General features: G+C 40.0%; 1 protein-coding gene across 3 annotated transcripts in view; it reads right to left on the bottom strand.

Annotated features, from left to right (window-relative positions):
- Positions 1-1,227: 1,227 nt before the first annotated feature.
- Positions 1,228-16,858, bottom strand: part of arfgap2 (ADP-ribosylation factor GTPase activating protein 2) — a 17,263-nt gene continuing 1,632 nt past the window's right edge. Inside the window, exons 2-17 of one of the 3 annotated variants that reach the window (XM_008297389.1) lie at positions 15,177-15,295; positions 14,857-14,929; positions 14,593-14,724; positions 12,722-12,802; positions 11,832-11,937; positions 9,919-9,975; positions 8,054-8,098; positions 7,198-7,250; positions 5,561-5,697; positions 5,307-5,438; positions 4,917-5,045; positions 4,668-4,820; positions 4,454-4,580; positions 4,249-4,336; positions 3,094-3,218; positions 1,228-3,017 (exon numbers count right to left, since the gene is read on the bottom strand). In XM_008297389.1, the coding sequence (XP_008295611.1) occupies positions 2,997-3,017; positions 3,094-3,218; positions 4,249-4,336; positions 4,454-4,580; positions 4,668-4,820; positions 4,917-5,045; positions 5,307-5,438; positions 5,561-5,697; positions 7,198-7,250; positions 8,054-8,098; positions 9,919-9,975; positions 11,832-11,937; positions 12,722-12,802; positions 14,593-14,724; positions 14,857-14,929; positions 15,177-15,295 (1,578 nt within the window). In that variant the 3' untranslated portion in view covers positions 1,228-2,996. The remainder of the gene's footprint in view (positions 3,018-3,093; positions 3,219-4,248; positions 4,337-4,453; positions 4,581-4,667; positions 4,821-4,916; positions 5,046-5,306; positions 5,439-5,560; positions 5,698-7,197; positions 7,251-8,053; positions 8,099-9,918; positions 9,976-11,831; positions 11,938-12,721; positions 12,803-14,592; positions 14,725-14,856; positions 14,930-15,176; positions 15,296-16,858) is intronic. The other 2 variants (XM_008297390.1, XM_008297391.1) reach the window with 2 other exon arrangements.

Genomic DNA, 16,858 nt, shown 5'->3' with positions numbered 1-16,858 from the left:
TGTGTGTGTTCAGGCCCCCTGATGGATTACCTCCCCACCTGGCAGAAGATCTACTTCTACAACTGGGGCTAGAAGCTGCTGGATGCACTGGGACCTGTGATGTTTGCAGGCGGCAGCAGTGAGAAATGAAGCGTCGGGTCATTATCACTACAGAGACACTGAGCATAAGTCCATGAAATCCGATGAAATGATTAAAAACGGTTGCCGCTCTGACAGTAATTTCTATTTTGTAAATGAGTTATTGTCAGCAATCAGTAATGCAGTTTCTCTTTTTAAAAACAAAAAACATGTATGATTTTGCAACACTGTTTTGTTTCTTACTGCACCGTTCTGATTAGCACTGAAGAAAGTATCTGCCTCCTGTTAGAGGCACGTCGAATAACTTCATTCTTCGAGTTGTGTGAGATTTATGTTTGTGCACAGTGCTGGCAGGGTATTTGCGCTGACAGTTTCGAGTGATTTGTGATGGAATATCTTTGTCTTATTCAGCATTGTCATTCCGTTCTTCCAGTGCTTTATCTGTCAGCGTGCAGCTGTTTTTTTATGACTATATTCTTTTCGGTGACAGCAGATAAATACACAAAGTACTTCAAACTGAGCAGTGATGACTGACAAGCACATAAAATTCATTTAAACAAGATATCAACACCAGCACGCATTCTATTCTAATCGCTAGTTCAACCTTCTGATCCCCAAAACCTGCCAGTTGGTTTGAAAGGTAAATTGTTAGAATGAAACTATGTTTCTGTTGTTTTTCAACTCTTGACAGCATGTGAACCAATCGTGTTTGACTTCTGGTTTCATTGGAAAACTTCTATTTCATGAAAGTCACTTTATTCTTCATGTCTTATTGAAAATTTCTCCAATAATAATGTGAAGTGTTACTGTTTTTTCTGATGCAGATGAAACCTTTGGGCAATTAGACAAATGTTTGAAATGTTGATTCCTGTTTTTTTAATTTCTTAAAATCATTTTGTGGCATTACAACTGCCTCATGTTGCACAGAAGAGATTTTTTGAATTCTTTCTACTTAGCCATGGTTGTGTTGTTTCCGTAGCAGGACTTTATATTGCAGTGAGAAATTATCTCACAGTGAGTAAAAACATGACAGATGCAATAGGAAAACAACAGCCAGAAACTGTTTGGGGTTCAGAGGGTTGATGCTTGATGGAGTTCAAGCAGAAAAAGCACCTGTGAAAACCTGTGAGACAGAAAAAGACAACAGAGTGGAGGTTTTCTTTCCATCTTTATTAACATACTGAATAAGTTTCTTTTTGTAGCCTACAAATAAATAGTTTCCATCCTTTCAGTCCACGTGTTTGTTGGAGACTCTCTCGTGGGTGGGGCATACACAGGCATGGCCACGCAAGGAAAAATATGACACTCTGACGTATCAAAAGAAAATTACAACCCGCCTTGTTGAATGTCAAGTCTGCCAAGAACATACGATGACAGGATGGTGAGTTAGAGATATCACACCGCGTTAAACATGTCCGATTTTTATCACACCACGTTGTTGTATTTACTCGCATTCTACATGGCAGTGAAATTTAGAGGAAATACTGACAAGAGTTCTTGTCCCGAAGAAAAATAATGTCGGAAACTGAGAAGGTAAATGTAAACTCATTCCAAAATAATACAAAAAAAAGGTACATCGAGGCAGACTTCAGATTCAACCTGCAGAAACATCAAAGTGAAACTGATTTAAAGGTTGTACAGTGGAGATGCATAGTCAAAACGGTATCGTCGTTTCATGAGCGCGGAGTTAGCATGTTCCATCTGGCGTCTGACGTAACGACACTTGGTGCTTGTTTTTTGTGTCATTTTGGGTTTATTTCCTAATTTTGCCATTTGCCTGCACCGTGTCTGATGTTCGGTGGAGTTAAGACCAAAATTATTCCTGTAAAATTTTGATTTACTGTGAATTTATATTTCGCCAGCAGGTTTCTTTTGGCTGGAAATGTCAAACAAGTAACAAAAGACGCTGTGTTCGAGACGTGATGATGAATCTGAACTGTTCCCACGTCTGGTTTTGATTTGATCTACATTTGTACTAAAAAAGCCAATTGCTTCATAACCTGTAAAATTCAGAGTTTTTGAGGAAATGCATCTTCTAAATCATTCCCAATTGTCCTGCTAATTTCTACTATGTTCTAAAGCATTTTAGCGTAAAAAGCTGCATAAAAATTGTTGAAATTCATCATTAACATGTAGAACACGAATTCTCTCCATCTTTTGTTGCTTGTTTAGTCACAAAAACAAACCTATTTTTAAAATAAAAATTCTCCGTAAATCAAAACTTAGCATGGGGATTAATAATTTCAGGCTTACCATCCTTGTGCTCCCTGTTTGTAAATAACGAAAGCAGCTGAGACATCAAGTATTTGATGCTCCGATGTGTCACCTGAATAGAAATGCGTCACTCCAAACCCACAAACTGTCAGAAATCAGTCAGTGCTTTGTGGAAATTACAACTGAACAAACTGTGAGCAGCAGTGAGTCAAACATAGTGGATTCTTGTTCAAATCAATGCTAAAAATATATACTGCACCTTTTTTTGTTTTCTTTTAAGATCACAATAAAACAAAACATGAAATCTTCGATAATATGAATCAAAATTAACACTTTGATTTTTGAAGAAGGAATAAAATAGAGCAGAATTAACGCTGACATCTCTTTTTTTTTTTTCTTGAAAATCTAAGACCAAAAAAACTCTGGACAGTAAATTACAACCAAACTCTCGGTTTAGAAAAAGACTGTACCCTCTGATGGTTTATGAAAATAAAACTCAAGAGTCTGCTAATGAAGAATGAGAGGAGAAGATACTGTCTCACTCCTGGAAAATTGTCTCTAGTGGAGGACGGGCGAGCAGGACGATGTCTTTCCCCATGCAATCCTTTCTGCTTCCCGTCTCCTCCGTCCAAATGCACATCAGTCAGGAGGCTGGTTGGCTCTACAGGCGTTAGTAGGTTTGTCCTCCATTGGGTCGGCGCCGCTCAGTAGGAGCCGTAGCGATCCTGGGATAAACAAAGAGGAGTTTAAGCGAATGTTTATGATTTAAACTGGATGCAGAATTGAACTCTGATGCCTCACCTGGATCGTGTTCATGACGCCGTTGGCCAGGACGGCCATCTTTCCCGCTACGGTCTTCACTCCCTGTTTGAACTGAGCGATGTCGGGGCCGGAGGGGAGGACGCTGTCGAAGCCTGATGCCCTCCCTGTTGGGAGGAGACGAGTCAGTACAGCATTCAACAAACGTAAAGCAGTGAGGCTTCAGCTCCAATACATCTAACTCATGTACTGGAATTAGAGACAGCTGTGATGTGTTTGTACTTTATGTGAGATTTCCACATTCTGCTACTTTCTCCTTCAGCTCCACATTTCAGAGTCAAATACTTTCTACTCTACTACACTTACCCGACAGACACAATTTTTAAAATGAAGCTTTGACACGATGAATAATAAAACAGGTTTTTCAAATACGACATAGTGAAAGATTAAATCGTTGCTTTCCAACCTTTTCATTCAGCTCCTTTTAAACAGCAGTGTGTAGGCTGACTCGCATTTCAGACGTTAATAGCTGCACTAAATAGTGATTGGTGTGTCAGAATGATTTTTTTGTCTTCTTTCTCTACACATAAATCCTGTGACAAGCCCTCAGATTTATCTTCTGCCCCTGAATATAAAACTGGATGTAAACTTGCTCCAGCTGCAGCAGCTACAACAGTAACGTGCTGCTGATACACTGATGCTTCACTATTAACAAACTACTGATGGCTGATATAATCATACATTACTCAGAAGGATCAAACCAGTACTTTTACTGGAATGCTCCTAATACTAATGGACATTTACTTGATTTTTCCTGCAAGACTTTCACAGTATTGTTTTGTTGCTGTACTGGATCTGAATACTTCTTCGTTGTTTAGCTCATTGAGTAAGGGGCAGTTTAAAATCCCAGCGTTTGCAGCATTTAAACAGCTTTAAATGTGACTCTGTGCCCATCCTCACACACTGAATGTCTACTGATCCACTGCTCAAACTAGTCCTTAACAAATGTGCAATTTCTACCCGTTTGACTAAAGTTGACTAAAAAGTACAGCAGCCACGTGTATTCTGAAATTACTGAGCCTTTTCAGAAAATGGCCAAGTTATACATCTGACTGGTTTTTAAAGATTTACACCTTCAGGAGGAACCAGCTGCTCTGCTTTAACACCTGAAATAAAAATGTGACAAGTGTTCATTACCTTTATGATCGCTGCCGTCCCCAAACAGGTCGGCCGAGCTGATGGAGGTGCTGCCAGACATGCTCTCCAGTCTCGTCTTCGCATCATACTGAAAAAAGAAGAGACAAAACAAACTCTTTACACAGGATTTACTGCTTTTACATTTCAAATGAACAGAAATTTGAGGCTTTAGAGGCCGGGTTAGGTTTCATTTGTCGTTTCTCACCTCGGCGCTGCTCTCCCGACCAAAGAACATGTCTGAAGAGATCGCCTTTGCGTTGGCGAACTTCTGCCTGGCCTCACTCGACTCAGAGACCGGAGCTGCCACCTCCGCTTTTCTTCTGCTGGGAAGCCTGAATTTAACCATGAAGAGTGGGCGTCAGAACTGAGAGCAGCGTGTAGGTGTTTGTGAGAGTGTGTATGAAGATCCGTGCTCATACCGCTCTCCAATTGGCTGAATGCTAGAGATGGTGACCTCCTCTTTAGGGTCTTCTTTCTCCAGAGCCCAGGAGGTGGTGAAGGAGGCGGTTCCTCCCTCAGTGTCCCACCGGGACCCAAAACTGTCTCCCACTGTGAATGGGTTGTCCTTGTATCTGAAACAAGAAAACACAGTGGATTGATGGTTGATGGTTGATTTACAGTGATGGAAGCAGATACATAAGTGGATGTAATTTGAGTGCTTTACGTACTTTGGGGGTCCAGAGGTGAAACCAGGCTCATCAAACATGTCCAGTTTGGAGCGAGAGGAGGATTTGGCTCCCACAGGTGTCTCCTGCTCGATCACCTGCATCTCCGACATCACTGAGTGAGACACGGCGCTGAAACAGGAAAAACACATTTACATTTAGAGAACAAACAAACACTTCTGTGATGATCACACGTATGCTGCAACTGTAGTCCCAACTTCAAGGTGTAAATAGTAAAAATTGAATATCGACATTGATAATATCAGTTATTGGCGATATCAGAAATCTTAATATCAAATATCGGTATAGGCAGGAAATTTTAATATCGTGCATCACTAGTAAAAACTATCCCTGAACTTTAATCTCAGGATAATGACAGTGCAGTGATGTTACCTCCTGTTGCCGAAGCCCATGCCCAGCCTCTCAGCCTGCTCCCTCTTCTTGCCTTCCAGGTTCTGAAGCTTCTTTTCTTCCATTTTCCTGTCGATCTCCAGCTCTTTGTAGGCCAAACGCATGGAGGCCACACTGCAATAGCCAGAGCAAGTTACGTCATGTGGCCCAAGAAAATGAGGATTTAAATGTTACACTCATAATCACAAGTTTCTAAGACATTAAGGTGAAAACGAGAGAAGGAACATTTTCCTTACATGGATTCCTCAGCTTGTTTCTTAGCCTCGGCTGCCTGCTCCTCCCTCAGCTTCTCGGCCACTTGTGCCTGCTTCTCCACCTCTGAGAAACTCTTGCTGCTCACCTTCTGGGCACCGAGGCCTTTCTTGGCACCGAGCTGCATCAGCGTGAGACAACATGGTGCACAGAGGAGAGTCAGAGTCAAACATTAAAGATCAAAGTGCATCTTCGGCATTAAGGAAACAGCTATATTAAGTCACCCTGTAAAAGCTAAAGTCATGCTCTGCTTATTGTTACTTCTTTTATGAGGTGCAATCAAAAAGTCCTGTACTTGCAATAAGTTCAAACAGTATCTGTCAAGAATCAGGAAACCATGTGATGTCACATGATCAACATTAGAACCTCTTTCTGTGCAGTTTCCACAGTCTGGAAAAGGAGACAACTTTGTTCAACATTCATGTGGTTCTGCAGGTGAATTCGTCCTCCAGAGTTGGACTTTGAAGGCAGAGTTCTGCAGTGACGTCCTGAGGTGTCTGAGGGAGAACATTTAGCGCAAATGACTAAGTGTGGCGCAATGGCACGAGAGAGCTCCAGTGGAATTACGCACAGGTTTTTTTGGTCACAAAAATAAAACTTGTCACTCCTCATCCACCCTGCTTGCCATATTTGCCTCTCCATGACTTTTTCCTCTTGCCTAAAATCAAGTTTAAGTTCAAGGGTTGTCATTTTTGACATAATTTAGGAGATTCAGTGCACACCACTGACGGTGCTTGACATGTTTACATAGCAGCGCTTCCAGTGAGTGTTACAAGTGTTGCCTGAGCCCTGGGAGCAGAGCATCACTGCACAAGGACAATACTTCAGCACTGATGGCAGCCAAATTTAATCAGGTACTAGTTTTGACTTTATATAAGTGCAGCCTCTGAACTTTTTGATAGCATCTTGTGAATGTTTAAGATTCAGTATAGTATACTGAAAGCCAATTTTCACATTGCTCTGAAGAAAGACGATTGTTCCCTCTGAAATTAAATAATTAGTTCAGCATCTGTACATTAGAGAAATATTTTGTAACACAGTTTGAAAAAGCCAGACTTACTAATGTGTGAAGTGGAAACTTGAAGCTTACATACACTAAGAATGGATTTTACAGTGAAGGAGGACATATTTTGTCCAACAGGTGAACTTTTGAAACATTTGCAATGTTTACAGTAGAGCTGCGTGATGAATTGATTAGTTGTCAACTATTAAACTAATCCCTAATTATTCTGACAATTCATTGGTTTAGGTAATGTCGAAATTTGATGTTTGCAGCTTCTTAAATATGAATATTTTTCTGTTTCTTTCCTCCAGGACGTCATCTCTGGGGGTTTGGACACACTGATTGACATTTGTCCACCATTTTCTGACATTTTATAGAGCAAAAAATAAATAAATTAGTCTAGAAAACATTCGACAGATAAATCAACAGTTACTTTCAGCTCTAGTTTACAGATTTGGGATTTTCCAATGCGACTATTATTATTCCAAGTGGAGGATCTGTGTTATATTTACAGAGGATCTTTGAGTTTGTTTTATTCCAGCATCCCTGTGGCTTCATGGTGTTCATATGAGCATTACTGGTGGCAGGTGGTTTGTGGTTTGGTGCAATATGACTCACCCCTTTTTTGGCAGCCATGGGCTTCTTTTTCCCGATGATGGAAGGCTTCACGTCTGTAACACAAGAAGAAATCTGTTAAATCTTCAAGATATTTGTCACTATTATTCATCATGAAATCAAAGAAAAACAACAAAACAGGAAAACAATTGGTCAAAGCTGCAGAGAAACAGCATTGAGAGGGGGTTTGATTGTTATTTCTGTCAAATCATGACAGGCACAAAGCACGATGCTCAGTTAAAAGCACATAGGCCACTGCACCACAGCGCCTTGACTGCAGTTTCACAAAATAGCCACCAGCAGCTCAACTAGGCCCTTTTGCATAACAGCAAGAGGAAAATAACACTTATGTTAGTCAGCTGGTTGGCTCTCAGAAGAGCCTGCATTGTGAGAAAATTAACAAATTGAGGTAAGGGTAGGAACTGTTCACCTTTCGGAGAAACCACACTGTTGGGGACAAACTATTGTTAGAAATCTTTGATCTCATTTGTCAGTGAGCTGTTGAGAGTTACGCCGCCACAACGTCAACAAGCTGCATCTGAAATGCTGGCGGCAAAACACTCATCCAGCCTCTGATTACCTGCAGGTATGTGAGACAGCTCAACAAAGGCTGCTTTCTTAATACACAATGCAGCCCACTTAGTTAAGTATTTCTTCCTGAGAATACCAAGCTTTACCCGGTCCGAGAACACCTTGTTGAACAGCAGGTACTCACACCAGAAATAGCACACAACTATCACCGAAGTGAGCTTTTTTTCCATTACGTCATAAGCAGAGGGAGAGTGGGAGGCAGCCGAGGAGATGTCAATCAAGCAACACAACCATGCGTCTGAGCCACAACTGTGCCCACACTAGTCACCTTTAGGTGTCCACACTTCCTGGGATGACAAACGCATGGAGTCCTCTACAGGACAAGACAAACCAGTCACCACAGTCATACTCCAAAACACAGAGAAAAGTGATTTAACAGAAGAAGAACATGTCTTTTTGGAAGCCTAAATTAGACAAGCCCATTTACTGCTGCTTGGACATGTACCGTGTAAATTATAAGTTAGATCAACATAGAAGGTAAAGTATTTTAATTATCACTAAATCATTTTTGGACATTTGTTTGGCGGCTGTGGCTCAGGTGGTAGAGCGGTTGTCGTCTGATTGTAAGGTTGGTGGTTCGATCCCCGGCCCCTCCACAGTTGAAGTGTCCTTGGGGAAGACACTGAACCTGAAGTTGCTCCCAATGCCCCACCTTGCATGGCAGCTCTGTCGCCATTGGTGTATGAATGTGTGTGAATGAGAAAACATTGTAAAGTGCTTTGAGTGCCGCCAAGGTAGAAAAGCACTTTACAATCTTACCCTAACCCTATATAAGTGCAGTCCATTTACCATTTAAAGAGAAACTTTCAATGCATTAATAGCTTCATCCTTTATGTGAGGTTTGGTTTCTAAATTCACGGACACAAAATAGACAATTTTACAGCATTTTAACCATCATCCTATCAACAGCTTAAACATACAAGGACTACCAATGGACACCAGGAATAAACAACGATATGAAACAAACATCACAGCAAAATATGAACCCTTTAAATTCCAAGCAGTTTCTAGGCATTGTCATATTTTCATTCACTCTGGGCTCATTTTTACAACAACATGAAGTGGTGCACCTCTAGAGAATAAAGAGCAGAAATTAAAACAATTTAAAAGATTTATAAATAGCTTATATCACAGAAACCAGAAAAAAATGGAATCCTCATTGACAACATTTTTCAAACAGGTGTCATCAAAACTGGAAAAACATGGAATTCCAATCTCTATAAACTCACTGCTCTGCACATTAACTTTCAAAAGATATCTCATCATGCTTAATATATCTTCCAACAATTTGCCCCTCTGTTTACCTTTTCAGCCATGTTGCATTTGTTTTACTAATCCTGTATGTTTTATTTTCCTCGCAGTCTCTCTCGTCATCCCCTCTCTGCTCTGTGGAAACACTGCCTGCAGTTTACCTGAAAACCTTAGTTTCACCTGTTTTTAGAGGATCAGCGATTTTGATCAAATCTCCAAATATTTTAAGCTTAGACTTGGTTAATTCTGGAAATGAATGTCAGCCACAACTACTTTTAGGGTTGTTGAAAAGTTTTAAATCCCACAATTCTTTCCATTTTTACAGTCTCTGGCTAACTGATGGTCTTTTTTTGTTTTAAATTTATTAAATTTTTTTATAGATGACCTGTCTTTCAAGGCCATCACCAAGTTTTGGGATTCAGAGGGCTAATTTAGAAAACAATATTTAGATTCATCAAAAATGAAAATGGCCACTTAATACAATCCCACTTGCTCTAAAACTTCTCTGAGCACGTTGGAAAATAAATGTACAACAGATGTTTTAAAAAAAAAATCCTGTTCAGTCAGTTGTCACAAAGTCATGTGTGTCAACCTTAGATGGTCCTCCGAAGGTGAAAAAACAAGATGTGTGCAGGTTTTATGTATGTCTTTGTGCAGATAATTATGTCTTTGTACTTGCAAAGAATTAAAGAATGCGTGTGTGACTTCAGGATATCGCCCCACTGTGTATGACTGCAACAATGTGGAAAATGTCTCTTCGGTGGAACAACCACTGCTGTATGATACTGAGTGTGTAGTAAGTCAAACGGCATGTACAGGTGACCACATAGAGAGACAGATTGTACCTTTTCTCACAGAGGATGATCGAGAGAATACACTCACCAATGGAGGCTTTGGGGGATGTGCTCAGACCATCAATGCTGGGTCCTTCCTCTGGCTCTGCAAAGAACCAGATAAAAAACATGTGAAGCAACAAAACAGACTTTAATTCCAATTCAGTGTTACTCTTGTTAAAGCCTACTAATTTCATTGACTTTTTAAGAACGGCTTTATGTCAAACTACTTGAACAAGGATTCTCAAATTTCCGATGATGCAGCTCATCAAGTTTAGGTCCCAAAAAAGCTCCACACAAGCACAAATGACCGCATGTGGCCCTACATACAACCCTGATGAACTCATACAAAGTGGTGGAAATAATCAAAATCAGCCCTGAAGGAGGCATAACAGTCCAGCTACTGCTAAGCTTTAGTGTTTCTGTGTCCACTGTAGTAAACACAGATGCCGTTCATAGAGAAAAGTGCCTTTGGGAAAGCACAGACAATTCCACTCTGAACGGAAAGTCGAGTAAGTTCAGCTGGAGCTTCATGGAGCTGCTCAATGCAACTACTTTGAGTGGAAGTGAACAGCAATCACCTTCATGCGTGGAGCATGTTTAAGACATAATAAGACCCTCCACACTGTTTCAGACTCAGCACCACCAGTTTACAGCAATATTTCTGTTACCAGACCAAGAAAGCCCGTCCTAGGCTCCAATGCTAAGGGCCTCAGCTTCTTTCCTGAAATACATCAAGAAATCTTTCCCACAAGTCCTTCTGATGTAACTTGCTTCTGATCCGTGTACTGGTGGATGTTTTGAAAAACCATTATGTAGCAAGTAATAAGCCTCAAAGGGAGGTATGCTTAAGGGCACGGCAGGCATTATTGACATGTCTGGAAGTCCATGAGACTGTCGGACAGGCTGTTAGGACATGACAGGCCTGGGGCGTCCTTTACCTGCACATTGTTTTGATTTAACAACTGGTATTTAGACATCATTTGTTAGATGAATAGGCAACACGTTTCCCATTGTGACAGTTTTGGTGTTTGTTAGCTTGTTCCAATGAATTCTCTCACTTAAATTGTTGTAAACAGATGCAAAACTGCCTGGGGAGGGAGATTCAAAGTGTTTCAGTTGCAGTGAACTTCATATGCAGTTTTCTGTGTCAAGTACAATGTGTGCAACACATTAGGTAACATGCTGAGAAAATCGTTGACCATGACCTCCAAACATGTCAAGTGTCACTCTTCCGGCTCTGCCCTGCTTCCATATTTGGAAGGTCTTGACTCCAACCAGAAAAGATGGCGTCCCATGCTGCATATAAAAGCTGGACGTAGCCACCTATTGGTTTGGGGACAATCATTTATAAGACTTTGGAATTTGGCTGTTGCCATTTTTGCTTTTTCAAACCAGATGTAATGAGGGAGGAGTGGAACAGACAGGGAAATTGAGGGAACTACAACCAACCTTAGAACATACTTTGCTGGGCGCTGCTACAGCTCAACCGGTTGAGCTGGTGTCCCAAGTATAGGGACCATAGTCCCTGATGGTCATGGGTTCGAGTCCCACTCATGACCCTTTGCTACAGGTTCTTCCCCCATTCTTCTCCCCCCACTTTCCTGTCTCTCTTTCTGTCCTATCTAATAAAGCCAAAAAAGGCCAAAAAATATCAACAGAGTCAACGCCCCCTGCTGGCTGTTGGACAGAACGCAGGTTTGAGGCACTTCAGCTTTGGTTTCACATTTTCCAGACCTGGAGGCTACGTCCATCTCTCACAGACAGACGAGGGACCATAAAGTCATTCTCTAGGCGTCAATGGATTTGCTTACTACGTCCATCTTGATACAGAGTATAAACTGTGTTCACAGAAACAGTCTGCCTGTTTGACGGTCACTTTGCCATGAATTAGCAACCCTCAATCTCTATGGAAGCTGCACTGCAGACTTTATTGTACGTAAAACAAGCAGGTTTGCTCACGGTTGTCATCCTGGCCTTTAACCGTTGTGTCCGTCAGCTGTGGAGTGATAGCGGCTCCATTCTGCTCTGCTTCGGAGGGCGGCGCCATGCTCCAGTCATTCATAGGCTACAAACACGAAAAACAAAGCCTTAATTGTTTCAATCAAGTGAAAAAAACATTGTTTAAGCTGCATATTTTATATCACAGACTCAGTAGATTTAAACTATAATAGTTTATTTAAGGCTTATTGTTGAATCTATGAGAACTTACACAAACACTGACCAGACTGATGATATTGCAGCAGGTTCAGCAACACCACAGACATTATTTCATTTAACAGTTATATGACAAATCAGCATATATTTTCATTCTGATCTTTTACTGTTTTTTAGCTTACATCTATATAAATCTATTTACTTTCTCTTATTTCAACTTATATGTATATATTTGCATAATCTTCTGTTTTGGTTTACATTTGCTACCTGTGATGATTTAACTGACTACACACAACAGTCAGACTGGTCTGTTTACAGTAAAGCCACCGAGTCCATGTAACCTCATTTTATAGAAATCTAGACATTTTCCTCAAATGTCCATTACCATTTCAATGTTTTTTTGTTTGTTTGTTTGCGTAAATGGAATACCAAGTTTACAAACTATTTTAAAAATACTTTCATTAAAATAACTCTCAATTATTGTCAGTTTGGATCACACAAAAGCTCATCTATGCAGTAAAAACCCTCCCATTAATTCATAAAATGTTCATGGTTTGCATTACATATCATGAATTCTCAAATATACATTCAGATATGCTTCATATGACTAGATATCAGCGAGGCTCTTGTAAAATGTAAAGTTATCATAAGTAGGATTTTATGTAAGTTAGCAGCCACACAGTGCAACAACATACCTGTGTATGCTCTGCGAAAAAGTCTGCCTCTTTCTTCTCAGGAGCTGGAGTGGTGCTTCCTGCAGAAGAGTCAATCCACAGCTGCAACAAAGACAACAACAGTTTATTACACTCAAATCAGAGACACTTCCATCACTGATGCTCAAGCAGAAAGTTTACAGTTCTGACTTTTAGTTTTTGTCCTACTATCAATGACATCATTATGATATATTATCATTAGTACACACCCTGTGTACTCTGGACTGCTAACATGGCACAGACACTGATAATTCCTTTATCAATCTTACGCAACATGTCGGTGATCCTCAGGGCAACAGTGGATTTCTGTTATTTACACTGAGTGAGTAAAGTATTTTTCCCCAGATGACAGATGAGTGTGGTTCACTAAACGTCAAGAAACCACACTCAAAATGATTTAATTAGCTAATGTAGTAGTTGAAAAATCCATCTACTACTTAAGCAATTCTTAAAAACTATCACTTAAAAGCAGCAAATACTTGACTTCACTTGAACCATCTTAGATCAAATATGTTCCTGCTGAGTGATCATTCATAGTTTATTTTAGGTTTTGGTGTTTTTCTCAACAGACAGAAAGAATGAAGAAGAGAGGGGATTTGTGATTGTGCAATAAATTAGGGCTGAACAATTAACTGATTTTATTCAGACTTGTAAAACAACACCAATAGCAAATCACAAATACTGCTGCAATACATTAGATTTTGGTAATTATTATCATTACTTCATTTACAGAGTCACAGCCTTTATGGTAATTGTTCTATGTCAATTAAATAATTCTAACTGAACAATTCACATCATTAAATTTTCTTCCTTTAGTTAGAATATAAAACCGTCAATATTTTAGTGTTTTATAAAATAGTATCACAGATTAAATCTCAGTGTCTGTCAGTAAATTTCCCCTCAGTCCTTCAGCCCTGTAATAAAGCTACAGACACCTGAGCAGACACATTGTACTTTCAGGATGATGTAAGGGTTCACAAAGTCTGAGTTCATTATCTGGGTGAGACTTGTTTTTGTCTAGTTAGAGTTTGTAACATTGTGTGCTGTCAGATGAACTGAGCATTAAAAATAATGTTTTAACCCACTGAACCCTAAAACATACTTTATTTATTATTTATCAGCGAGAGACCGTAAAATACGTGTGACGTGCAGTTCTTTCATGAAAACAAGTAAATCCAAATGTAAAACTGTGATATTTTATCAAAATCAAGTTATTCTACATGTTTTATTTACCACATTTGCCAAAAATAAATTGCTTGCACTAGAGTGTATAAAAGATTAGAAATTCTGTGCTCCTCATAACAACTGAGAAGCCACGAGTGACTCAGCTGTGACCAACAGTCACGTAACAAGAATTCAGCCAGTTTTTAACTGCAGGCTGTGTTTATGCAGAGCAGCGCGGAGAGGACAAGAGAGGCTGAGAAGAAAATGAAACATACTGGATTAATAAAAGAAATGCAGCATGGCTCAGTTTGTAGGTTGTAAAAATGTAAATATTTAAATATCTTTCACATTTAGAGCCAACATTTTCTTTTGTTGTATTGGTAGCAGATGTAGGTTCTTGAAAAGATGATACAAATAATGATTTCAGGGTTTTAACTTTAATTTTCTTTTTTGGATTTGCAGCATTCTGACTCTGTCATACTGCACACAAGATATTTTTAAATTCTCGTGACTTCTAGCCATGGTTGTGCTGCTTCTAGAAAGGTGCAGGACTTCATATTGCAGTGAAAAATGAGCCCACACTGAGTACAAATGTGGTGGGAGAAAAAAAATGTCCAGAAAATGCTTGTGGTTCAGATGGTGAACCTACACGATATGATTAATTTGAAAACTGGTTCCACTTGACTCACATCTGTGCCATATTTGGACAATGCAGCATTTGCCTGCTGCCGAATCTTCTCCCTGTACATCTGGGCTGCACGACTGTTGTACTTGGCGTTGGTGTCGTTTGTGGAGCAGCCATGCTGGCGGAAGAAGGCCGTCTTCAGACAGGAAGAGAAACAGAGTTACTGAATTGCATCAGATGCCAAAAAAAAAATCCTCCAAAACAATAAGTAATTCAATTCAAATGAAACAATGACTTCCTCAGATTGGCCCCTATGGTTCTAACCTACCGCGTTGGCATTTCCTCCAACCTGCATACACCTGAGCTGAAACCAGTTCCAGTTGGAGTCTAACTCAGTGGATCTGCATGACAAAGGGGAAGCATGTGAGAATTTAACACTCTGCAATATGTTCAGATCAGAACCACTCGGCTCACTGCATACGTGCCACATTCCTCCGACAACACACCGGCTGCATTTGCTACACCTGGCAATTAACAACTGCCGCCCTTTCAGACAGATAAACTTCACACTAAAGCTGTCAGAGAACTGCATGTGATGATAGCAACTGTCACCAGTTTCGATCACTGCTGGGATGCAGTAAAGCTTACCTGATGAAGCTGAGATGCACTCCCAGTGAGCGGTGGATGCCGGAGCAGTCAATGCACAGGAACACGCCATAAGGGATACTTGCCCAGCTGGGGTTTTTGGCAGCACAGTCAAAACATACCTGAACATAAAAAAACAGCATGCACACTACATGAGTATAACATAACAAGATCTGCAAGTACCCAACATAATTACTGACTGTTGAAACAACATCATTACACATTTGATGTCATGTTTTCACGAGGCAGTGGCAGCCAAATTGTCGATTTAATATAACATTACGTTTATTAGCTCAAGCTCTGTCCTATCACTTCAACAGATCTTTTTTTTTTTTCATTTAGAAAATAGAATAAATGTCAAAAATGTTTTTCCCAACCAACAGTCCCAAACCCAAAGACATTCAGTTCACTATCACAGAAGACTACACAGAAAAGAAAAACAAGAACGAAATGTGACTGTGGAAGCTGCAACCAGAGCTCCTATGGAATTCATTTTTCTTTTACACTTATTGATTAATTCATTTGTATCATCATGCGGTGGCCTGGTTCCTCACACTGTCAATCTGGATAAAAGAAAAGCTACATAAAAAGACAGAAACCTCAACTTTGCCACAATGCCTCCTTTTGGAAGCAAAAAAAACTGTTTATACACAGAACAGAGGCTATACTACTATGACAAAGGCCTCTATATTCACCGGACATATTTTTCTGCTGGACTCTTCATCAATAATAAACTCTTCATTTATTATTCTTTTCAAACGAAGCTTCATCGTAGACCTTTTTCACAGCAGACACTTTGACTTGTCAAAGCAGGACATTAACAGTTTACAAGGCTCTAACTGACTACTTACGGTAAATCAAAGCAGCATGTATTTATACTTAAACATTATTGGCTATGCTTGTGCTTGCCAAGGCACTGTGTGTGCTGTGGGTAAAAAACAACAAAAATCTGCCTGTCTACTACAACACGTTTTCCCTGATCTTTGACCCACATGTACAGCTCTGCAGTCCCAGTTAAGGAACTACTGGAGTAAACAGTATAAATCTACATGTAAAGGATATAAATATTACAGCAAAAAGTAAATTGAATATTAAAGTAAATGGACACAACTCTCTTATTTGGGTCTACACTCCCTCTCGCTCACTACGCTTGGCCAACAAAAGGCCCCTGATAGAACCACCACAACAGGTCTCGGGGTCGATAGCTAGACCTTCTCCTCTGTGGTTCCTGGTCGTGGAACGAGCTACCAAACTCTGTTCAATCTGCTGACTCCCTCTTAGTCTTTAAGAAAAGACTGAAGACCCAGGTCTTCACTGAACAACTCTACACTTGACAGACTGACAGAAAAAAAAATCCAGGTTGTTTTCTCCTGACTAGATCCTTGTTTGTGTTGTTAGATGCACGTTACTTTGGATAAAAGCATCTGCTAAATGAAATTGTAGAAGTGTGGGCATAAAAAAACAGCCAACTACATAACAGAGAAACTACAAATGCAAGTCAAACTACTCCTGTAAAATTGCAACTCGATTGTCGCTCCAAACTGTTATACGAGTCACATTGTAAGTGCCGCCATATGAACTAGGCAAATTAACTTGAACACATCATGCTACAACTCTTCCTGCTGCTTGGTTAAAAAAGAAAAGGCGCACAAGCCTCATTTTCCATGACTAATCTATGAGAGCAG

This window comes from Stegastes partitus, unplaced genomic scaffold (genome assembly GCF_000690725.1).
Source record: "Stegastes partitus isolate 25-593 unplaced genomic scaffold, Stegastes_partitus-1.0.2 Scaffold1215, whole genome shotgun sequence".
Taxonomy (NCBI): domain Eukaryota; kingdom Metazoa; phylum Chordata; class Actinopteri; family Pomacentridae; genus Stegastes; species Stegastes partitus.
Note: the sequence above shows the minus strand (reverse complement) of the source record. Positions and strands in the feature narration are given on the sequence as shown.